The sequence below is a fragment of the Camelus bactrianus genome, chromosome 2 (assembly GCF_048773025.1).
Source record: "Camelus bactrianus isolate YW-2024 breed Bactrian camel chromosome 2, ASM4877302v1, whole genome shotgun sequence".
Classification (NCBI taxonomy): domain Eukaryota; kingdom Metazoa; phylum Chordata; class Mammalia; order Artiodactyla; family Camelidae; genus Camelus; species Camelus bactrianus.
In genome coordinates, this window is record NC_133540.1 from 58368713 (window position 1) to 58394963 (window position 26251).

At 35.7% G+C, this 26251-nt stretch overlaps 1 protein-coding gene across 1 annotated transcript in view; it reads right to left on the reverse strand.

Annotated features, from left to right (window-relative positions):
• ENPEP (glutamyl aminopeptidase) overlaps positions 1-26251 on the reverse strand; it is a 76418-nt gene that overhangs the window by 36496 nt on the left and 13671 nt on the right. Inside the window, exons 2-10 of the mRNA XM_010953685.3 lie at positions 25400-25541; positions 23246-23377; positions 13215-13335; positions 10769-10923; positions 10283-10396; positions 7138-7272; positions 5326-5391; positions 484-549; positions 198-349 (exon numbers count right to left, since the gene is read on the reverse strand). Of these exons, the coding sequence (XP_010951987.2) occupies positions 198-349; positions 484-549; positions 5326-5391; positions 7138-7272; positions 10283-10396; positions 10769-10923; positions 13215-13335; positions 23246-23377; positions 25400-25541 (1083 nt within the window). The remainder of the gene's footprint in view (positions 1-197; positions 350-483; positions 550-5325; positions 5392-7137; positions 7273-10282; positions 10397-10768; positions 10924-13214; positions 13336-23245; positions 23378-25399; positions 25542-26251) is intronic.

The window sequence follows — 26251 nt, forward strand, 5'->3', positions numbered from 1 at the left end:
TGGGAAGGATAGGACTGGCGTGTATGTGCTCCATCCACCATTTGGAACCTGGAGAAAACTGAGTTATTTCTGGATGCCTTTGTTTCTCTAAAGACACTATGCTTTTTAGTCAGGTGCTAAAGGGCAAGGTATAAGTGAATGGCCAGTATTTCCGTAAAATTTCTGCCTTTCTCTTGAAATGCATTATAGATCCTTACCCAAAAACTGAATATGGCTCGGAAGCATTGGCTTTTGAGTCCAACAGAAAGCGTTTCTGTGTGATAGTCCTCGTGTTTTCCACATTAAGTACAGGATAACCCATCTGATTGGTCCAGGTGTCCATTACTTCTTTCACTGGTAGGTTACTTGCCTAAGATTTTTTTAATGGATAATGATTAAACAACAAATAAGGGGGAAATAAAAGGATAGAATAATCAGATAAAGAAATGATTGGTAAGTCATTTGTTAATTAAAGAAACATTTTGAGGATATACTCCTCCTTACCTCTTCAAGTGCTTCCCAAAAATCTGAAGTTCTTGCATTCTTAAATTCGTGTTTTTTCAAATAATTCTGTATGTGAAAGATAACAAGTATTTCAGAAGTCAGTGTTTGTTTTTCCCATACTTCCACAACATGAGCTGAACCTTTCAACATATTTCGCTATATTAATGTATAATATAGCGACTGTAGGTAGAAAGAAAATCAAATGATACACTGTATGCAAAACATTTTATAACCTACAAAAACACTGTACAAACAATGATTTATTTGGAAAGCATAAGGACATTTTTTCTTATTAATGAGATACTTTATTCTTTTTTAAGTAATGGAATTATAAACAGAAGACTTTATAATTTATGAGTTTAATTTTTTCAGGACAGGCAATGTAAGATACTTAAGTACAGTCAAATGATTAGCAAACAGCCAACAGTCCATAACACTTTTGATCCACTAGGAGAAGAGACTGTAATTCCATGATTCTCAATTTGTGGTGTTAACCTGTCCACCACTGGCTCATCCCCTACCTTCATTTAGACCAGTGGTGTTTCCTTATCTCAGACATCAGATGACCCCATCGCACAGGAGCGATTGAGGTGATATGTAAAGATAAAACCCGTGAGCGTGGCTCTAAGCCAGGGCTTAGCAACCTTTTTCTGTAAAAAGCTGTACAGTAAAGATCTGAAGTGTCGTGGGCCATGTAGTCTCTGTCGTAGCTACTCAGCTGCCCCTCCATAGCACAAACGCAGCCAAATGAATCAGCGTGTCTGTCTTCCAATCAAGGGTTACTTCTGCACACTGCTATTTGAATTCCATACAACTTTCACCTGTCATAAAATCTTCTTTTGATTTTTTTCCAACTGTTCAAAAATGTAGAAGCGATTTTGTTTGCAGGCCTTAGGATAATGGGTGGTGGGTGGGATTTGACCCTCAAGCATGAGTAGTTTCAGACTCCTGCTCTAAATAAATGAATATACAGCCTTTTGAATAACAGTAATCATGATCATGATGATGATGATAGATAAATTGGGGAAATTATTCACTTTAAAGAGTAAGTCTTCATTCTTCAAATATTTTAGAAATATAAAATTTTAACAAGAAGTCTCCCCCTTTTGTCAAGTCTGGTCACAAAATGTCTCTATATAGGAGTTTTCAGGTATAATGTGATATATATCTCCAGAGAAAATTCTCAGTCTTCTCCTAATCTCTTAAGTGCACACTACTTGGGGTTCTCCAGGAAAACTACCAAAATTCCTGCTGTACATTCCTCTGTTATGCTCCAGAATTGTCCTACTTAAAATGTGGAGGTCTTTAATAGAAATAGAACCTTCTTATGTGTTCTTTGAACCTTCAAAGAAAGTAACCAGTGGTTGACTTTGCACATATCATTTTCACTGTAAGTTGCTATAATTTTCAGGAGGTGCTGTACCTAAGTTACACTATTTTCTAAATTCCTCTTCTTTTCAGGCATAGAGAGATAAAACAATATTAGCAGGAGTGCTCCAAGATGCCTGGGAGAGGGTTGAGGCCAGTTTGTAATGCTGCCTTCATATTTGTTCTTTTGTTGGGTTCACTGCTCAGCGCTGCCACTGGAGGGCAGGCGAAGGAAGGGAGAAGAGATGAAAGGCACATGTTCTATGTCAAATCTAGACATTCATTCCAGAGTTTTGCACAGATCATTCATTCCATCTCAGTAAAATAATTGGATTCTTGGAATAGTAATAATTTTAATCATAGCTACTTGTTAGTGATAATTTCTAATTAATGTATCTTCTTAAAATTAATTTAGAGGTTTCCTTGTATATTCACAATATCTTGTACTTACAAACATGCAATCTTGGAACTGGAAGGGAACTTAAATACTATTTTATACAACCCCCACATTTTAGGGGTGAAGGAAACTGGTGCCTAAAGAGGGTAAGAGATTTGCCTGAGATTACTGTGAAGAGACTTCTGAATCCAGGATCAGTTTGTGTGGTTTTCCACACTGTTATTATTGTTACTGTTTTTTAAATTACAGCTTCTTGCTTCTCCTGAGGTAGAGGCTCATATAAACAGTATATTCAAAGGTACTATTTTTATTTTGTCTATATTAGTGCATTTGAATATTCTGTATTAAGAAATTTCCTTCTTCACCTTGAATAATCACAATGTAGTCACTCCAGTCAAAAGTTCATGATAACCTAGGTCCCCCAGTAATAGTCCCTCATTAGTTGGTATCAGTGAGGACAAATGGAAAAGAACAATGCTTCTATTACTAGTATCTCAGGAAGGGAAAGGACATTTTCCAGCCTAGCCATTCCTGTCTTTTCAGGAATACTACTGATACTAGGAGAAAAAGAAAGGATGGATATATTTCTCAGCTTCTATTTCGTGGCCAGCATTGTTATCAATACGCCATTTTCTAATATGCTTTTTAAGTACAATCACAGACTGAAAGATTTTCTAATTGATGGGTTTGCTCTTATTTCCCTACATTCTGCACCTACTTGGCTGCCTGAGGTTTGGGGGAAGGTGATGAACATGAAAGGGAACAGACAATTGGCCACCCCCAGAGTTAATGCCACACCACTTGAGCTAACTGTCACTTTTGATAGAAAGTTAGTATTTACAAGGGAAAATATCTTGAACAATGTCACACATTGTGGGATTTAGGGGAGCAATCATTGCATGATGATGAATCAAGGAGGGGTATATTGTATTCATTTGCAAATATATGAAGGAATGCTCCACTTGGTGTGAGAGCTTATTGAGTGTGCCCTATGTGCCCTATGATCATATGCTATTTGCAGATATTAGCTAGTGTTTGAAGTTTGGAGGCAAATAATGAGAGTTTCAGTGTCTTTTTGTGAATGAATTCCATAGCACTGTAATGGTATGAAAATTAATATCTATTCATTCTAATTCAGTTTCTAGCACCATCTGTAGTCACAGTTAGGTTGAAGGAAGACAGTTTAACTTGAGAAATGTTAGTTTTAGACAGGACTGGGTTTTTAATTAATTATACCACAGATACTGGGCTAAATGAAATGGGAGAGTATTACTGAATTATTAGAATAGATATTCATTTTTAAAGACTCTTTTGGTACTTCTCAAAAAAAGTTCATATGAAAAATGATTTAATCTGAAGTCAGCTTTGAAGACTCCAAGAATGTATTATTCATCAGTTTAACTTAGAATGAAAACTGTGAAAAGGATATTTTAACTTAATTTTTAAAAAGGAATTGTCTTTGTTTATTTTTGTATTCTGTGTTATTTATTGTAAACTATTCACTCACTCATTCTTTCACTGCAGAAGTATTTTATAGCTCTTCTAACATCTGTAACGCATGCTACTAGGCACTAGAGTATATGCAAAGATACAGAAGGCACAGTTCCTCACTAAAGGTGCTTTCATTTAGAGAAGATATGACATTTGAGTTTGAAGCTGATGGAAAGTTTACAGGATATTCTAATGTACATGTAAGAGCAAGCACATAGCTTCTTCCTTTCTACCTAATGTCAACACAGAATATTTTATTAATGGACAAAAGGAGTAAAATGGACTGATATGTTCCCTGAATATTTCCTAAATCCTGGTCTTATTTCTTACTTTAATAGTCGCCTAGGAATTTAAGTATTTGGTAAAAGGGGACTGTTCCCTTTTAAAGGTATCACAGAGAGTACTAATTGCCACATAAGAAGACCTGATGGTCATTAGAGCTTTAGGAATGATGGGCAGGCATTGTCTCGGGGAAATCACATCCAAAGAAAGTACTGGTACCCTTTGGGAAAGCTAGCAGGGCACTGCTCTGACCTGCTTTCTATTTTATGGGCTGGACACTATCAACACTACTTTGCCTACCTACCTGTCACAGCAGGGAGGATGGAGATGGAAGGGAAAGAGTAGGAAGACAGTTCCATCTTTAGGCTGCAAAAGGGCCAACCTGCAGGCAGGACAGTTACAGGGACACAAGGTAGCAATGGTGCTAATATAAAACCCTGAGAGAATTGGCTTAGGTTTTGCTAGAAGGACAACAGTGGAGCTGCAACATCCACTGGAGGAATAAGCTTAAGTCGGCTGTGTGAAATGCTTTAAGAAATTGATTGTTATTCTGTCCCCAAAAGGAAGCAGGCCCTCTTTACTACTGACTTTATCATAATAGAAATGTTTATAGTAACCATTTTCAAATCCAATAATATAGAAAAAGTCATTTTACAAACTGTAAGGGAAAACCTTTATGGATAAATTTGAATTTTATATTATAGTGCTATGGACTGAATTGCATTCCCCTGAAATTCACACATTGGAGTCCTAACCCCCAGTGTGATGGTGTTTGGAGATGAGGCCTTTGGGAGGCATTTAGGTTCAGATGAGGTCAGGAGGGTGGGAACCTCACAGTGGGATCAGTGCCTTTATGAAAAGAGGCACCAAAAGGTTCTCTCTCTCTCTGTCTCTCTCTCTCTGCCGTGTGAGGACACAGCAAAAAGGGGGCGAACCTGCCAGCACATTGGTCTCAGACTCCTCAGCCTCCAGGACACTGAGAAAATTTCTTTCTGTTGTGTATGCTACTGAGTCTGTAGTATCTTGTTATGGCAGCCCGAGCTAATATAAATGTAAAGGGCATCCTAAAATAAGTAATGTTGACCTTCTCCATGAAACTTCTGCTAAATGGCAATTACAGATACAGTGTAGGTACTAGGCTGGATGTGAAATCACCTTTTTGTGCCTTGCTGTATTGTCTATTCCTGAGTAAGGAAAGTAAAAGTAAAAAGGGAATTGGCCTTAATTGATCACATATCTTAACATTCATGAGCCACATATCAGTGTAGTTTACTTCCAATACCATTAAAAGTAGTAAATCATACCTGACATCCTTTCTGAAATTTCTCTGGTGTTATCCAGTCTTCAAGCATTCTCAGAATGGAAGCTCCCTGTGATGGAAAAGTATGGCAAGTTAAACTAAAAGGATGCATAAGAAACAAATAACAGTGATCACTATTGTGGCTAGGTTTTCATGATCGTATTTCTGGGATAATTTTTTCAAGATGATTCTGCTAAGTTACACAGTATTGCTCGTGATTTTAGGATGAAAATACCACTTGGCATACTCCCTGTATCTATGCTCCTAAAATAACTAAAAGATAAGGAGAAATTGATAAAATGGCCATCATTTCCGTAACTTGAGGTTCAAATGATTACTGCACTTCACAAAACTAACCAGTAGATGGAGCCTTCCTAATGAAAGAGAAACGAAAAAGTTTTAGAAAAATCATGTTCTTTGATGAACGAGGAAAGCAATTTCAGGATAAAATTCTGTCTACTTCTTAAGTATATTTCAATACTTTTGAAAAAGAATTATATTTAACAATGGGAAATAGACAACTGAGGAATTAATCTGGGCAAATAGTTTAATATAGATACACAATTTAGACATAAAATCTTTTTGTTCAAACGTGGTTTATCTCATTTGGTTTTATTTAGTCTGAAGAACCTGATGAATATCTCTGCTCTCTATTGGCTTTTCACATGTTATAATTCTAAAATGCACTGTTTATAAATTTTAAAATCAACTTTCAAGTTACTGACCACAAAAACATTGCTTCCCCATTTAAGGTCACAATTTTTACTGTAATTTATTAAGTATAAGTTTTTTTCTTGTTCCGAGTAGAAGGCTAAAGGTTGAGAAACATGTATTTATTTCTGACCTAATGCCTGAAACCCAGAAAGGAAGACACTGATTTAATAAATATAAATGTCTCCATGTGAATTATTAGAATATACTATAAGTAGATTAGACATTTTCATTTTAACAGGAAGATAAAAAGAATCATTAACAATGTAAAAGAAAAATGAATAAAGGAATCCTGGAAAGCCAAAAATATGATACTATTAATGTCAAATACTAATATATAGAAGGCCTTTTTACTCAAGCCAATTTTATCTAGTATTCATTTTAATAATTATAATATTTCATCTTAAATAAAACTTAGGTAACATCCACATCAACAAAATGTATTAGTTTGCAGTTTGAACAACTTAACGTAGTGGGTAAATCATGAGGGGCTGAGGTGGAAAATTGACTAAAATATGTTGCATACAGGTGTGGAATAAATATGTTTAGAGGAGAAACTACAGGAGAAGTTGTGGGAGAAAATGGGTAACATAAAGCTTTGGGCCACTATGGATTTTCAGCAACTTTTCATAAAATTTTAATGTATTAAAAATGCCCCATCACAAGATGCTAACAAAATCATCTTTAAATCTTAAATAAAAATGGATGAAAGTAATTCCTTCAAACAGAGTTGCATTCAAATGCTTGCTGGAAGCATTCTGCTAGAAAAGGTGGCCATATGTATGGTATTTCTTATTGACGACAGGGCATAAAAAGATTTACTGTCTTTTAAAAAAAATCAAGTAATTTTAAATTGGATGCTTAACATGTAAATGTTCAGTTGTCAGAATGAGAGCCGTTATAAACAAAAGTGAAAAGACAGATTTTTAGAAATCCGATTCAGAATTCTGTGACAAACTATTGAATACTCAGCACTTGGAATAAGTTCTACACTGTCTCTCTAAGTCCATTAGCATAGTCTAGCTGTTCTTACCATTTTTAGGCATTTACTGAGAGAAAAGCCACCAAACAGGAAGAATTCAAAACAGTGTCATATTTCCCCCACCTTGCTATAAGAAATCCCATCAAAAACAGATGTGATTTCAGCAGGAGTTGACACAGTGACAACAACTGGGTGTGAAGATATCAAAGAGTCATCCTCTTGTACAGGTAATACATCTTCAAGTAACATCTGGTCACGCTGAAATGACAGAATGAACCCAAGAGATTCAGCACTTACTTTATACTGGTGTATATGTCAAATTATCATTTTTATAATACAAACTGGTGGGAAAATAAACATAAATGACTCATATTAGTTAAAACAAGGATTTAGATGTTAAAATCAATCCTATTTTGCACTGATTGGACTACACTGATTCTGTTCTCTTCTATCTGGCAGGCCAAGAAGACACAAGCATGTATAAATTCTGTTTCTGCTAATTCTATGTGACTTTCAAACATGTGCCAAACTTTCCAAGCCCTGTTTCCATATCTATGCAACAGGCATGATTGTGCCACCTCACAGATTTGTCTGAGAATTAAGTGAGGAGGCATGTTGATTTGCCAAAAATTGATGCTTTAGTGGTCTTTTTCTGTCAACTAATCATTAGAATTTGGATAATTCATAATTGACTGAAGAAAACATTAGCTTTTGCTTTAGTTCTAACAATTACCTTCTAATTCCAGTCCTAAGTTTTCTCGGCAAAATGGTGTGGTGGAGAGGTTTAGCTCTCTAGTCAGACTTCCTAGATCCAAAGCTCATTTTCTCCACTTTCTAGACATGCAAGTTTAAGTAATTTCCCTCACTCATTAAATAGGTGTAATGATGGCATCTACTTTCTAAAAATGTGCAGAGGATTTAATGAGATGATGCATGATAAGCATTTGACATAGTACCTGGCATAGAGGGAAAACCTAACACAGTAGCTGCTATTAGTTTGATTCTTGATCAGTTAGATTCTGAAATCTAGCTCTATTAAATCACTACTAATAAAAAATCAAAAGCTTTATTGGTCTTACTTAATCAAAAATATTTCCAAGAAGTAGCATGCTGTATTAGTTTACAGTTTCCAATGTTGTGAATTGGAAAGTACAGTAAGCAAGGTACTATTGACAGGTGATGACTGTCAATCAAGGTAATTTTCACTTGGATTTTAATTTTGGGGCCCCTGAAATGTTTAGGTAAGAAGAAAGAATCTTGTTCTCAATGTCAGGAAATTTGACTCTCATCTTGGTTGTGCTTCCAATTGTCTATGTGACTATGGAAAATCATATTACCTTCCTGGGCATCAGATTTTTCACCTGAAAAAAATTTTCACACCACTAGTGTGGTACTTATCCAGCTTTCTTGCAATGTATGTTTGTTTCTCTGTCCCCTCCACCACTAGACCCTAAATTGGGAACTTCTGTAAGGACAGGAAGTGTGTTTTATTCAGTTTTGGGTCCTCCGTAATGTTCACTGAATGAAGAATGAATGAACGGATGGAGAATGAATGAGTTGGATCATGTGATTAAATTTCACTTAAGATCTGAAAGCTAAATTCTTCTGATATTTAATTGGTGTTTTTGAAACACTAAAAATTGAATGTCAAAATATTACATATTATATTATGTATAATATAACAATATTGAAGTGTTATAACTTCTTATAATATCGATATAAGAAGGGTTACTTTATGGAAAATAAAGGACAAAATAATTTTCATTTATATGAATTTAATTTCAGAAATTATGAAGTCAGCAATTTTCAACATAGATGAATAGTCCTCAACTAGGGGAAGCTTTGTGCCGCAGGTAACATCTGGAAATATGTGGAGACATTATTGGTTTCACAACTGGGATGGAGGGTTACTGGCCTCTAGTAGACAGAGGCCAGAGATGCTGCTAAGTGTCCTACCATGCACAGGGCAGCCCCCACAGCAAAGAATTAGCTGGCCCAAATAATAGTTCCATCCTTGAAAAACCCTGAAACATTTATTTTCTGCTTTTTTTTTTCCTGGTTTTTAAATGATCTTAAATTCTCCTTGGTTTATTACCTTTGTTTAGGTATTACTGGGGATATTTAAAGTTTTAGGAAGGCCTCATGTAGATTACTTTTTAAAGAAGCAATTTTTGCAAATTAAATTTTTCACTTTTTGAAGCAGGTTGTGAAAACTACAAGGGCTTCAAGCATCTAATATTCTTCTCTTTTTTAAGTTTTTTTGTTTGTTTAGGAAAGTAATTTTTTATTTGGAAAGGATTGCAGTGATTGACATAGGAATGTATTGTTTTAAAAATATTAAGTATTTGATTCTCCCTCCCCTATATATCTTCAAGAGCTAGAATTTTAAAAATTAAATATATATATATAAAATCTTTTTTAAAAGAAGACATTTGGATTGTTAGCTCTTGAAGCTGCTAACACTCTTCTTATTCTGTCCAGTAGAGGGCAGTACTCTGTATAGTACACGACCTTCTGTAAGACTGCTTAACATATCCACACACTTATTTTATATAAACACACTAATGAGAATACTTAAAAAATCTAAATACAAATAAAAACAGATGTAGCTTTGGGGAAAAATGTCTGTAGAGTTCATAGAAGCCTCTGTTCTAGGCCCCTCAGGGACACATGCTATAATAATAGAAATTACATGTACGTTTTGGGAGCTTTTAAGCTTACAGGGTGGAGAATAATATTCTTCTTTCATAGAGGAGAGGACTGACTCAGAGAGGATATGCAACTTGCTCAAGGTCACATTTCCTGTAAAGCATCTCAGAAATGATGTGTCCAGGATCTGAACCTGAGTCTAACTACTGAATTTGTGTGCTAACCTCTTTACCAAATCATTTCAGCAACCTGTCTAAGGTAAGTCATCTGTAAAATTAGGCTTAGACATTTTTCAAAGGCTTAGCACTACAGGTACTTTCTTGAACACAGAGTTGGCATTATCTAAGCTAGATATTTTTCTGCCTTGGCACATGTTCTTGAATGACTCTACCCACGGTATTTTCAGATCCTGGTGGTCAGTTGCCCTCTAGGGCCTGAGCAGAGGCTCTAAGCAAGATGTAGTTCAGCAGAGCCAGCTGGCTCCACCTTGTTCTCCCAGTGGAATTCCCAATTCATCACTGCATTTGGCCCTGACCTCAGGGCCATTGTCATAGTCCAAAGGCTTCAACCTGCTTGGCATGAGGAAAACAGATTTGGAACTTATATGTTTAGGGCTCACCATTTGCCACTCTTTTTCTGCATGTTCTACTCCCAGGAACTCAAAGAAGGAAGCAAATCCTTCATTTAGCCACAAGTCGTCCCACCATTCCATGGTCACAATATTTCCAAACCACTGAAATTATAAGCAATAAAGAGATAGTTAAATTCTCATGCCTTTGGTAGAGAGACCTAAATAATTTCAGAAGATTCATTTGTTCATATAAATTTTGTCACTTGACCCAGAAGAGGCAGGCTTCATACTTAGCATTTATTTCTTGTTTTATATCCCTAGTTTTTAAAGGATCTTAAATTCTCCTTAGTTTACTGCCTTTATTTAGGCATTTCTGGGAATATTTAAAGTTCTAGGAAGGCCTCATGTATTTACTAAAGGCAAAACAATGTGTCTTAAAAGTTTCTTTAAGACGAAGTGTTTATTAATTTCAATTATTCCTTTGGTCTTAAGCCACTTTTTAAAACAAGCTAAGTTGATGCTAAGGTTCTATACCTGATGCACAAGTTCATGGGCAACAACAGTGGCCACCCTCTGTTGGTTTGATGAGGCTGATTCCTCAGGGTCATAGAGCAGGTTCGTTTCTCTGTATGTGATGAGTCCCCAGTTCTCCATAGCTCCAGTGCCAAAATCTGGAATAGCGATTTTATCTATGGAAAAAGAGAGTCCGGTGAGAAACATTCTTTCCATGTGTTCATAATGTTTCTTACCAAATTAAGTTCTTTGGATGAATGTATTTTAAAAAGGCTAAAAATAATTTCTTAGAGTAAAAAACAATCATCTATTTGTGTAAACTTTTCAGTCTTAATGAACTCAAAATTTCCATGGAACTTTTCCTGTTGGCTCCAGGTATCAATGTGTCTTTTATTTTTTAAGAAGGATATTAATGGCAATGCTCTTTTCAAGTCCTCTATAGTTCTATGTCTTTTGTTCCTTTATGTATTTCATTTTTATTTGCTTTTTCCCCCATGACTTTCACTTTGATAACACCGAGCTTCTGTTTGGGGGGATATGCTGTAAAAAGGACTGAGAAAATGGAACACTTAGAAGTGTAGAGTTTCCAAGCATATGGAAATATATTTCGATCCAAGGATACAGATTACTAGAGAATACAAAATTCCACTTTTCCCTAATTCTGTACAATTTGAGGTCAACCTGATTCCCTACTAATTAAATACTTACCATCCACCGTATGTCTGTATTAAATTAGCTGGATCAACGTGGAATTGACTATATTCTCTCTAAATTCCCTTTCATTTCTGAAGTGTTGAATTCTATCTAGACATTCTATTCCTTATTTTTGCTGGGACCTATAATCTTACACAGAGTATCTGACAGGAAGAGGCAGTGCTGATCAGTTCTGTATTAAATCCCCAGACAGAAAAGGTTGAGATTGATCAGTGGGCACAACACAGCTTCTCCAGTTAATGAACTATGATAAGGATGGAATTACTTTAATTACATACAATTTAAATGAGGCACATATATGAAAATAAATTAAATTTTCATCTAAAATTTAAGAAAAGATCCTTTCTCGTTAAAATAAAAATTCTTAAAGCTTTTTATAAAAGAACGAAAATGGATACATCTTAAATGGAGGTAAAAATTACAGCAGTTTCCTTTTAGTGTTATTTTCATTCTTAGATTTGGTTATTTTGTCATGAGAATACCACTTAAAGGTTGGAGAACTATTCTCCCGAAGGGCCAGTATTTTCCATAATGTTACAGTGTCACATGTACCTAACTCATGAACAAAAGGAATTTTTTGTAACCTCATTTCCCTGTGAGTATTGACATTATAATTAATTAGCTCTAGTGCTTTTAATTTTGGGGCGGTGTAATATATACAGAAGTCAATTGTCAGGATAGTCTAAGATAAAGTCAATTCTGAAAGGGTTGAAAATGTAGATGAAAGTATAAAGAAAAAGAAGGAATGGGGAGAAAGAGGAAGAAAAGAGAAGAGAGAAATACATTTGTGAGATTTCCACATCCCAGGTTATCCTGAGTGGTACAAGAGAAATAAAGAGAAAAAAAGACTTTCTAATTAATGCGCTCAACATTTTATTAAATTATTCCGACTTTGGTGAAAAGTTGTTTCCCCTCCTGTCTCCTTCCCAAGTATGTGTTAAGCAATTTTTTTTTTTTTAAATGTAGCATCCAGAAAGTTACCTGGTCACAGCCATTGCCATGTAGAGAGTTTGGTATTCCAGTTGCTTTGCACTGGTAATTTATTAAAGTAAGGAGAGAAACAGAAATAGAGAAGTCAACTATTGTTTGGTTTGTTTTCTGGTTGCCTTCATTTCATCCCTACAGACATCTCTTTGGGCTTTACATTTAAAGTCTTTGCTAAAACCACTTTTGCTAATGATAGGAGTATTGTATCCACACCATTGTGATTATAGCACTATTTTTATTTTAAAAAGAAAACATGTTCCACTCCCTCCTCAATGTTGGAAGAAATATTTATGGAAGGAGCACCAGTGTTTCATTTTAACTGCTGGAGAATCTAGAATTTGTGTGCAATAGTGGAAAGACTGGAAATACATGGCACTCTGACAGCATTATTTATCAGCTCACTGATGGTAGGGAGGCAGTGTAAGCTATTGGGATGGGTACTGATTTTGAAATCAACTGATTCTAGGTTGCTGTTTATGGCTCCATCATTACTGATGTCTGCAGTTTTACATATATACTTACATCTTTATTTGAAAGTAAAATACTATACATTTATTGGGTAAAAACAGAGTATAGATGTTATTTTTGGAGGAATCCAGAATGGATCTTTCAGCATCTAATAAGTATTAGGCACATAGTACAGGCATATAATAAAAAGAATAAGAGATGACCATTAACTAAGGATGCTAAAACTGGAGAAAGTGAGTTAACCTGGATGAAAACAAAGGCAATATTAAATATAAGAAAATTAAAAAATGGTTCTCACCTAATTTAGGAAGAGAATATTCCATAGCAAAGTAGTCTTCAAAATAATCAAACACACTTTTAGTTATATTTGCAGCATATTCAGCTGTGTGTTTTTGCTCTGGCTGGACATATATAGTGAGCTATTTAAAAAAAACACACACACACAAAAATCCAGTGAAAATTCTTCATCTGATAAAACACAAAAAATATGACACATGACATAGTGGAAAGAAGGTGGACTTTGGAGCCAGATAAGTCTAATTGGAATTCCAGTTCTACGTGGTCTTGGACAAATTGCTTCGCATCTCTGAGACTCATGTGTAAAGGAAAAGAATACTGCATAACTCACTGAGTAATTTCAATGACTAGAAATAATGTAAGACATAATGGCTGGCATAGTGTCTGATATATTTTTAAGTGTTATTACCTTTTTTTCTATTTAGAACATATATTGTCTTCTTAATATTTATGTTTCTATCTACATATCTATCTCTGTGTAATTTATCTTTGAGGAAATAAAGCATGTGATTTTTCACATCTAAAAGGGCCCTTAGACACATGTTTTCCACTTGTGCTTTTTTATCCATTGCTACCCAAAGTACCCTTTTGATATGAAACTATTCTACTTCAGAGTCTAAAATACAATGATTCAAAATTTTCCTGAGAGGGAAGCATCTTGATAAGCTACACCTTGATAACCTACAGCTCCAAGTCTCTAGGATTTATTTTATGCCATGACATAATTTATAAATCAAAGCAAGTACAGACTTTTTACCTCCCAATTCTAAGCATGTACAACCCAGAATAACCAACACAACAATGAAGGAGAAAAATAAAGTTGGAGGACTGATACTACTTGACTTCAAGACCTACTGAAAGCTAGAGTAATTAAGACAATGTGATATTAACAGAAGAATAAGCAAATAGGTCAATTCAAGACAATAGGAAGCCCAGAAATGGACCCACATAGAGTCACTGATCTTTGACAAAGGAGTAAAGGCAATACAGTGGAGCAAAGATAGTCTTTTCAACAAATGGTGCTAGAACAACTGAACATCCATGTGTAAAAATAATGAATCTAGACCCAGAGCTCACACCCTTCAGAAAAATTAACTCAAAATTGATCACATATCTAAATGTAAAACACAAACCTACAAAACTTCTAGGAGATAGCATAGAAGAAAACCTAGTCAGCTTTGTGAAAGATGATGTCAAGAGAATGAAAAGACAAGCTGCACACTGGAAGAAAATAGTTGCAAAATGCCCATCTGATAAATGACTGTTATTCAAAATATACAAAGAGCTCTTAAAACTCAACAAGAGGAAAAGAAACAACCTGATTAAAAAATGGACCACACACCTTATTAGACAGCTCACCAAAGAAGATACGCAGAGAGCGAACAAGTATATGAAAAGACACTCCACATCATATGTCGTCAAGAAGATGCAAATTAAAATGGCACACTCACTAGAAAGGCGAAATCCCAAACACTGACAACACCAAATGTTGGTGAGGATGTGAAGCTGTAGGAACTCTGATACTTTGCTGGTGGGAATGCAAAATGGTACAGCCACTTTGTAAGACAGCTTGGCAGTTTCTTACAAAACTAAACATACTCTTACCATATGACCCAACAATTGTGCTCCTTCATATTTACCCAAAAGAGTTTAAAACGTCCAGCACGAGCATGTTTATAGCAGCTGTATTCATAATTGCCAAAACTTGGAGGCAATCAAGATGTCTTTCATATACCACATCAACTGTGGACAATGGAATATTATACGGTGCTAGAAAGAAATGAGCTATGAAACTGAAAAAATAAGGAGGAATCTTAAATGCATATTACTAAGTGAAAGAAGCCTATCTGAAAAGGCAACATAGTATATGATTCCAACTATGTGACATTTTGCAAGCATCAAAACTATGGAGACAGTAAGGAGATCAGTGGTTGCCCTGCCAAGGGGTGAGGGATGGAGAGATGATTAGGTAGAGCACAGAGGATTTTTAGAACAGTGAAAATACTTTGATACAGTAATGATGGATATCTATCATTATACATTTATCCAAATGCATAGAACATACAACACTGAGAGTGAACCCTAAGGTAAGCTATGGGCTTTGGGTATTACAGTGCGTTGATGTAGATTCATCCTTGTACTCTTTGGAGGAGTGATACTGATAATGGGGAAGGCTATGCATGTGTGAGAGCAGGAGGTTTGTGTGAAATATTTGTACCTTCCCCTCAATTTAGTTGTAAATCTAAAACTGCCCTAGGAAAAAAAAAAAGAAGTGTTTTTTAAAGAAGTGTGTGAGGAATTCAAATAAAGTATATTTGTTGAATCTAAGGCCTGATTCAAAACTCTCAAGTAAAGCAAAAGATGCAGCCATCTGGTAAGTTCAGTCCCACCTACCTAAACAGGACAGGTGACTCATCATTTGAAAATAGGAAAAAATAAAGAGAAACTATGCCTGCCTTCCTCCTTTATTATTATTTCAAATGCATTGTTAGTTTTGATCTTCTTTTTTAGACACACAGCTTTTCTTAGACATGGTGAACTGAGAGAAGATCCAATAATTTCAAGGATGAGTTTCTAAAAAGCATCCCTTAAACCACCAGCGCTGGCTCACTGTTCCCACACCTACTGGGTAGTTGACATTCGTCCTTTATTGATATAAGTAGAGACGTGTTCATCTTCATCTTCAGGGCTACAAAACTGACTCATTCATCAGCCCATCATTCTTTTAAGTTTTGTTTTTTTTAATTAATTAATCTATTTATTTATTTGCTTTCCAGAAGAGGTGATACATTTCCTCACTGACCTCCTGTTCTCTTTGTGAACAACCGCATGCCTCTTCTAAGAAGTTAAGTGAAACCAAGGATCCAGTTGGCGGCCACTGAACAGAGCAAAGGTAATTGCCCCCTATGAAATCAAAACCGTCACATGCATATAGGATTGCCGTGTTGTAAACTGAGATGCTCAGAATTTTTCATCTGTGAACTGATTAGTATGTCAGTACTTCCTCAGAATTTCTACCACATCTCTTCCCTTCTGTTAAAACCTTCAGAAAGGGTAGTTCCTCTTGACCCACTCCACTGTGGTCTACACACTCTGTACTTTTGTGTGGTACATATTTGGAGAGTGAAAGAGGGTTGAGAAAGAGGAAGAAGAGGTAACAGTGAGGTCCCCCACCTTCAGTGGAGCAACGGGGAGGAGAAAGACCTTGTGCTTTTTCTACCAGTTCCTTCTCATTGCCTGTGCTGGTAGATGGACTCCCTTCCATCAGAATGCTTCTGAGATTGTCTGGGTTTCTTACTCTCCATGTTTCTGTTGCCAGCAGCAATGCTGGCATGCAGTGTCCTTCAACAAGATTGATGTTAATGTAAATTCAATCAAAATAAAAGTAGTCCCTTCCTCTTTTGTTTCTGAGAAGCTCAACACCACACAGAAGTATGTTTTGCTCTACAGTCTGGCCAGTCTGCAGGTCACCTATGATCTATGACCCTTATTTTGAAGCATCATCAATCATATTTTATGACCACTGCTTTGATCAACTGAGTTAAGCAGTCACAGAATATATAGATACAGCCCATTAACGTTGTGATGTCCTTAGCCAAAGCATATTTATGTGTCCTATCTGCCATATATCACAAACATTTTTATTTTAAAGATTCCTTTCTGTGGGCTTTGGTAGAAGTGGCTGACTCTCCTCTATCGTCTGCTAAGCCTCAGCACTCTGTCCATGACGAAGTTCAGTAAATTGCTCCTGAGTTGTCATTCCTCAGTAATAATTGCTGTCTTTCTAGTTTACATGCTTGTTTTACTGAGATAATTTTTTTAAGCATGTAGCTAACCATATTGAAATAGCATGGGGTGAAAAGGGAGATATCCATGTATATTCTTTCTTCTTCTTAACTTCTAAGAAGTCACATATACCTTTATCATTAAGGACTCTATTAAAGGTTAAATATAAAGGTTTTGTATAAATTTTATACATATATACACATATGTATGCATATATATATGAAGTTTGTACAGCTTCAAGAACCTACCATGAATTCATATATTTACTTTTTAAAGATAGTAAAATCCCTAAGTCAATTAAATTTTCTAGATATACCACTGGTGGATAGTGTTGGTCATGGCTCAAAGCACTGAATCTGCTGGGCTAGTGTTGGATGTGGAATCTATGCCTTCTGAAGCCTATATGCTGCTGATTATTCTGTAATACATCTGCTTTATCACTGTTGTTGCTTTTCTCTTATCCTGTGGAAATCTACGGTAAAGAAGGCTTTTAGAGTTGTTAATATTGTCCTTTTAATTAAGGGTCTCCAGGAATTTGAGAGAGAATTTAAGCTGTGAGAATTGATTCTAATTGGTTACTGTCATTTCTTTTATGTGCAATCATTATGATTACTTATTAGTCTGAGTACTTAAAAATTTCCAGATAATGTGATAAGCACTTACTATGCGATGTTCCACTCTACATATCAGTTTTATGAATCTGACACTATTAATAATAAAATAAAATATTTTGCATCACTGATGATAACTTCCAATCCTTTCATTAGTCCAGTTTCCACAACTGTAAAATCCAACAAGTTCTGAAAATCTAAAGTTCTTCATATGTTCTAAGCAAACTAATATGGTAGTATCATCTAACCTGAACTGATAGGAGTTTTTTAAAATAATTCTTATTGTTCTCAGTACAAAAATACTGCTGCAGAAATATTACTGTTTGATATATAAGGTGCTGCCCCAGATCCCGCTGTTTTTACTCAATAGTACCTTTCACAAATCTGAAAATTTCTGAATTCCAGTGTACAAGTCACAAAGGTTTTAGATAAGGATCGTAGACCTTTATTTCAAATTTTAGAGTTTGAAGTGTTTTAAAAATAAACTTCCTCATTGTGTACATGAGAAAAATGAAGATAAAACTGACACTAGACTTCAGCGCAGCTCGTTTTACTATATCATTCTACTACTTTTTTCTGTGCCTAAGAATGAAACCTGACTTTCTCTAGCTACAAAATAGAAATAATAATACCTACCTCATAGTTAATGTGAGCATTAAATAAGCTAATCTAATAGTTTTATGTGTCCATCGAGAACATTTGTATCATTAGAGATAATATATTGAATGATTAACCTCTAATTTTCTTTGGACTTCCTTATGTGTGGGTGAAAATTGCATTGTGGTATCCACATTACCATTAGGAATACTATTAGAATGAAGGGGGGGAGGAAACTAAAAGTTAATTTTTTGACTCCAGAATAGGCTTTTCATGCCCACACAATAAATTTGAAAGCCAAAACCTTTTGATTCGCAAGAGCCTGGTTGGAAAGGCTTTTAATAATAAAAACAGAAGGTGAGGAAAAAGAAAACCACAGAGTTTATGCTTTAACAATAGTGTGGAAGAGAATGGAGGGAGGCCCAGCCGGCTCTGTCTCAATAAACTAGATGAAATTTTTGTGAACCAGGAGAGGGGTACTGAGGTTGATGGGGCAAGACTCTGGAAGGGCATGTTAGGGTCTAAGATGAAAGGCACTGAACTTGGAAAGACTATGTGAACAGAGGGGATTAGGCTGAACAGATGGCAGCCACCACTGCTACCACCACCCTGGTCAGAAGCCCAGCCAGTGCCTGCAGGTTTGCCACCACCATCTGGGGGCCCTGCAGATCTACTGTGCCCTGTTGTCCTTGTCTGCTGAGTGTCTTCCACTGACAAAGGTGGCCAAACATCCAGTTTGCCCAGGAATATCCCAGGAAGGTAAATCTACTGATTATCTGTTCACACCTCTCATCTCAGCATAGTTAATAACACCTCTATTATTTATATTTTATAAATGATAAAATGTATGGTCACTCTACCCATCAACAACAGCCTGCCTTTCCACTGCCGATCATCAAGCAGACTTAGCATCTGTTCATTTCTTGAGGTTTGTCCCTCTTATCTGAACTGTTCCAAAAGACACATCACTTTATATGGCCCAAGACTCTTGCAGGGCCTCCTAAAACAGAAGGTGAGATCTTTGGCACTCAAAGAGATGGTATATCAGCAAAGAACTGAAAACACACTCGGATGACACAGGACATAGGTGACTGTCCCTGTTGCACATCTCAGTTGAAGTGTAGTTATCTTAGCATATTTTACTCCCTTCAGGGCTTAGCATACTCCTTGTGCACGCAGTAGGTGCTCAATAAAGACTGATAAAACATTCTGATTGGAGGAACCCTAAATTTTATTATCGATGCTGACATAGCCAGGATGAAAAAGAGAAAAGAATTCTATATTGTTTTTAATTCTATAAATGCATGTTTAAGGTACATAGTTAGTATTACTGAATGTCATCAAATGTGCTTAATTTTATAAGTTTATGTCCTTGTAATGTTCTTCAAGCAGTAGGCAGGCATTTGGGGAGGAGGAATACTTAGCAGAAAGGAACAGTGATACTTTGGGATTTTTTTCAAGTTTTGTTTGTGACTACTTTATCACAGGGATGTGATATATTCTTCCTAAATCTTAGTTTGCCTCTTATCCATAGGTGATTACAAATACACAAAATTTTGGCTTGAAATTTGGGTGACTAAGGACTGTTTTTTTTCTGTGGCTTTGAAGGTTCAAAATGTGTTCAGAACTTTGAGTTCCAGAGCTCAGCTGCTATGAGGTACTGTTTGAGAAGAAACCCAGATCATTACTTAGGTTACAGAAAACATTTGTTTGCAGCTGACTTCTCATTTAAGTCAAAATTTAAGTTGTTTGACGCTTGGTGATAATCATTACTACAGTAGCATTTTTTTTAAACAAACATTTAAGAAATCTACCTTACCTCATAGAATTTTATTTTATTTTTTATTAATATTATTTTATGAATTTGAATAAAGAATAAGAATCATTAGCAGTCTTCTATGGCTTCTTGAATTAAATACATTTCTTTAGAGAAGATTAAGAGCCCTTAATGTAAAATAGCCCTTCTAGGAAAGAAAGAAAAATTTTGTAATTTATTAAAATGCTATAAAAATCAAACTCATTCTGAAAAGTTAGCATCAAGAAGACCACAAATAACAAATCTTAGTGAGGATGTGGAGAAAAGGGAAACTTTGTACACTGTTGGTGGGAATGTAAATTGCTCCAGCCACTATGGAAAACAGTATGGAATTTCCTCAAAAAACTAAAAACAGAACTACCATATGATCCAACAATTCCATTTCTGGGTAGATAGTCGAAGAAAATGAAAAAATTAATTCAAAAAGAAATATGCACACAATGTTCACAGGAGCATTATTTACAATAGCCAAGATATGGAAGCAACCTAAGTGTCCATCAACACATGAATGGATAAAGAATATGTGATTTATACACACACACACACACACACACACACACACACACAATGGAATACTACTCAGCCATAAAAAAGAATAAAATTTTGCCATTTGCAACAACATGGATGGACTTGGAGGGCATTATGCTTAGTGAAATAAGTCAGAAAAAGACAAATACTGTATGATGTCACTTATTTTCAGAATCTAAAACATACAACAATCTAGTGAATATAATAAAAAAGAAGCAGACTCAGATACAGAGAACAAACTAGTAAGGAGAGGGGAGGGGGAAAGGCAAAATACAGGTAGGCAATTATAAGGTACAAACTACTATGTATAAAATAAATAAGCTACAAAGATATATTGTACAGCACAGGGAATATAGCCAAATATTTTATAATAACTGTCAATGGAGTATAACCTTTAAAAATTGTGAATCACTGTGTCATACACTTGAACCTTATATAACATTGTAAACCAACTATACCTCAATAAAAAATGTAAGGCAACTAACATTCAGAAAAGAAAATATGCAGAGTTAAGTCTTTTGAGCTACCTTCCAAACCTGGTTATCTTTTTTCCTAACAGTTTTTTAGGATTAGGTCCTCTAATCTGAATTTTCTCATGAGCATCAAGGACATTTTAAGCATAGTGAATGGTTCAGGTACTAATATCTACTACTACAGGTAAAAAATTAAGAAGAACATAGGCCTCAATTCAATATTTATTGATATAAAGAGATTCTTTCCAGAATGGTGAGTGTAATCAGGATATTACAGATTCTTGAATTGCACAGTATAATCTCATTATGAATAGCAGGTGATAAATGTACCAGAATAATACTGACAGAAGCAGAGTAGATAAGAATGGTCTTTTGAGTCATGAAATTTCTACTAAAAATATATTACACAAAAACTAACTAGTTTCTTTTCTTTTCTTTTCTTTTCTTTTTTTTTTTTTTACTGAAAAAGTAATATAGACACTTTGGCTCTAGATCATGTAGTAAATTGATGCTTTGATATACCCGTATTGTTTCTAACTTACAGAAATGACAGATGCAATATAAAAGTGGAAAACCCACAAGACATATGAGGGCTTCTAACAATATATGCATCTCTGTGGAGTTAGTAAAAATACAAAGCAGTGTGTAGGAACTAAAGCTATCAGTTTATTGAGCTCTAGTTTTAGAAGGAATTAGCAACAGGTTCCTGGGGGTCAGATTGAGGTCATACTTTGGAAATCATGTTTTTAAACTTTTTCTGCTATTTCTCATTGTTTTCCCATAGCTTTCTGTTCTTATCTTATGATGATCATATCTTCTTGAATCTCTGAGTATAATAATTGAAGGATTTATTTGTGAGAATTCTAATTTTTATGGCTTTTTTTGGTTTCCCTAGCTGTTACTATTTACTCACTCTGTGCTTTTCTGTTTATTTGTCTTGGATTTTCTCTTTTATGTTGCTTATTTTCCTCATATGCCTGTTTGTCTTATGTTGTCTTTTCAGCTCTAAGAATGTAGTACTGTGAGGCTGGTGTGGGTTCCTGCTGATGTTACATTTAAGTGGATTTAAGTAGGGTGGTTTTCTGGGGTAGGAAATTGTACTGGAACATTTGTACTTGGGTGTTAAGTGCTAGATTCCAAGTTAGAGTGAGTGGGTAGGGGGCCAGTCAGGCAACCTCTCAAATGCCCAAGAGGTGAAGTTTATCTTGAATTGACATTCACACTGCCTTAAAGTCTTCCTGTAAGATCCTGTTCAACTTTTGAAGGAAAGAGCTCTACAGGCTTTTGCAGGAGGGAAAACTCTGGTTTTCTATCTTCTGTATGTGGGGTAGAGGGAGGAGCATCTCTTCCCTCCAGTGACTGGTGAAGAGGTAAAGATATTTTTCAGAATATCACATTTCAGAAGGTGGAGCAGGGTACATTGTTTGAAAAGAATTTGGAATTTGAGATTCCACCAGTTGCCACTTGGGTGATCTTGAGCAAATTACCTAAGCTCATTGTTTCAGTTTTCTCCTCTGTAAAGTGAGAATGATGGTTTCTTTCTTATAGAATTATATAGCATTTTGTTTTATGTATATAATATGTAGCACAGAGGTGGACTAACCATTAGACAGCCTAGCAAGTGTTCACGGCCTGAGCAAAATAGGGGCCTCCAAACTGAGGAAAATAATTAGGTAAAAGTATTTAGCTTTTCTGAAGAAAATTATTAAGTTCATCATCTTGATTTTTAAAAAGCTTATTTATATCTTCTCATACTTTTAAGAAACGCTTTTTGACACACTATTTAGAATTACATATCAGAATCAGACATTTCAGTGCTTAGTTACTTGAAGAATATTTTTCTACCTCTGGTTTCTTATTCTCCCTCTGGTCTCCATCTGGGACCCCAAACATATACACCCAACCGTTTTACTAAATTGGGCATACTGAAATGTTTAATACGTTTGTGCTGATATACTTAGGAGCTAGCTTTGGATTTATAGTGAATTTTCCCCTTAAAATAATTCAAGGCTATGTATTCCTATGGCTATTTTGTTGGTTCATTTTCCACCTGGGCCCTTTTGGCTTACATTTCTCTATATTGTTCAGTGTATCATTAGGATCACAGATCCTGGTGACCAGTGGGCTTTTCTAGTCTGTTGTGTGAAAAAAAACTATTCAAAAAAAGTAGAAAATCACAAATGCATAGGTGGTAAAGTTTAAAAAATACAGTGGTACTCACAGGTATTCCCCTTTTTGACATTCTTGTTACGGAGTCAAACTGATGTACAGCAAAGCACACCAAGTAAGTGCTCATGGGGACAGACTTCTGGAAAGTTGTTCGATTCCATTTATCATCCACCGACTCTTCTTTCTATCGAAAACAAGAGATAATCTTTTGTTTATAAAAAGATCAATCATGCACAAGACAAATAGTTGCTCCAAATCTGGCTTTCTAGTCAGACATCTTTTGTCAAAGCTTATGGGTAAAAAGCAATTTTACCCTAAAATGGTGATGTTTAAAAAACTAAAGAAAAATGCATTTTATTTTTAGTGCTGTGACAGAGTGACAGCACTATATACTGGACTAAGTTTCTCAAAGAGAAATACAACTTTGTGATATAAACTGGACAGGAGTTTATTTCTCTTTCTACATTAAACACACAATCCTGACCATAATATTTGAGCGGATACCATGACCCCTTAATGAAGAATAGGCTAGTGCTCAGTTCCTTGCACACAGGAAGAACTAAGCAGGTATCTGCTGACTGACTATGTGCAGGAGAGCAATGGCTGTACCAGGCATAGCAGGATGTCTGATTTTCTTTTCCAAGCCTGGTGGTCTCCATCAGAGACCCAAGGTATGGTCACTAAAGTCACTGCTATGGATGGAGAGAAGGATTTTATTACTTGAATCAACTACCAACCCCACCTGTCTGGTTTTCTATCCATGCCAACTTTGCTTTCCTCAATGCCAATCACCAGATCTAAATACTTCATCCATGAATACTTGCCTAATTCCTGCTACCCATTGTTTAAACATTTCCATATGCCCTGCAGCCACACAGTAAGTCACACTGCAGTGGGAAGCTTTCAAAAAGAATTAAGAGAAGGAGGCTGGACCAGAACTTAATGCGTCATTGACAAAGCAAGCATGTTATATGCATGTGCTTGTAGAGTAGTATTGGAGCCCCAGCAAAGTTACTCTACAATACAAACCTAGTAGTTTTAACCTCCTAAGGACCCAGAATATTCACCCTCTTCCAGGACTATTTTCTGGAACTAGGTGAAGGTGAAGGAGTATACTCTGCAGAATGAAAATGTCACGTAGGGAAATCTTAAGCAGAGGTTAGTAAAGTTTGCACTTTTTCTCCTCCAACCTTCATTTTCTCCCTTCCATCCCAAAAGATTCTGATGGCATTTTACTCTGATCCAGGCTTCTGCGTTAGTATGTCATACTTTAAGTTCATCTTTTCCTCTTTCTTCTCCAATCAAAACTCAATTGTCCAGGTGTCTGACACTAGAAGAAAAGTTGATAACCTGACTGACGTTGAGGCATGGATGGCTGGTGATGGTTTACTTTTTGACACTCTTAAAGCTTTTGTTTGCTTTTTCAAGGGATATCTGTAATTAAAACAGATGAATTTCAATGATGATATTTCAGATAGTAGGACAGAAAGATGCAAGATATAACGTAGGCAGAGTACTTTTCTGGTATCAGGTAGGTGACAATTATATCTAAGGGTGAACTTGATCCTTTTACATGTCAAAGATATAAGGTATAATAAACCTCAACCTTGAAGTAATGACACTCTAGTTAACTGTGTTGCCCATTATGGGGTGGAGGAGCAGTAACAGAGGAAAGAGTCATGTTAATAATTATTCAAACAGAACTTATTGTAGCCTATTTTTTTTTTAACATTTAATGAGTACTTCTTGTTCGCTGGAATACCTATGGGTATGGTGCTCTCTGGAGCTGGTGTCTATACTTCAAGATTTAAGTGATGATTTTTTGCAGTAGCTCTATCTTGAAAACTGGGTGTATATTCAACTGAAAACAAAGAGTATTTTTATGTCTGTAATTCCATTAGTTTGCTTTTGATTTGTCATGACTAGGAGATTCTCTCACTTAAGCAGAGCCCAGCTGATGTATGTCTACTGTATTCACTCTTGCTTAGAAAGCCCAATGTGGTGTTTTTGACTGGACTGTGATATCTTAGGGTAAAGACTTCTAGTGCTCAAAGAAAAGAGATTGACCAAGTGTATTTTCAAGCCTCTAAATAAGCTAGTAGAGCATATTTAATTTGAGACTTCAGTGGGTTCTCTCACAACAAATCAGTTAATTTATCTGATACTGTAAACAGTCTAGCTGCATAAATAAAACAAAAATACTCACCTCCACTGGCATATTTGAAAGTGCCTTATACTCTTTGAGGTGGATGATAGACACTGTGTAAGTTGCCTTTTTGTTGGGCTCATCAAAACAAGGAAAGGATTTCCTGGCATCTGTTGGTTCATGATCAGTGGCTGCTATGCTCCTTGGAAACAAACACAAACAAACAAAATATATATTGCCTCTTCTGACAGCCCTTATGTTTCTAATTCTATAGAGAAGAATCAATTTTGTAATTATAACTACTGCATTTCTTAAAATTAGTTTCCATCCAGAAAACTATCAAAGAGTTGTCAAAGTCTTTCCTGGGATTTTCAGGTTAACAAATAAGTGAAAATCCAGAAACTGCTTCAGATGTTTTATATGAAAAGATATTTTGAGGCCATAACTAAAATCTGTGAACTCTAAATGAGCAAAAATTAATCCAGTTATGAATGATCACTTTTTCCACCCCAAAGCCATCAAGCAACAAGTAGATGAACACAAAGCCAAACTCGATGGCTTGCTTGTAACTGTCCTTGTAAGTGTGAACAGCTGTGTTCTGTCTCAGAGTAAAGGAGTATATTCCAGAGTCCACAGCTCCTGTCCCACAGGAGCTGTCCCTAATGGCACATTTTTTCTTACTTGTGTTACCCCAGGGAAAAAAATCCAGTTTCATTTCCATGAAAGGCAGTGCCTTGAACAGTCTCCCAGTGAAGCAACCTTTGGCCAGGTTTAAAGCCCACATTTGGAAAGAGACAGTATTCTTTTATGGCTCTAACTAGATACATGCTTTTGTAAGCTAAAATGTTAATATTTAATGTTTCCATCACTTCAAAGTAGAAATATTTTTTTCTGAGTAATTGCTCCAAAAAA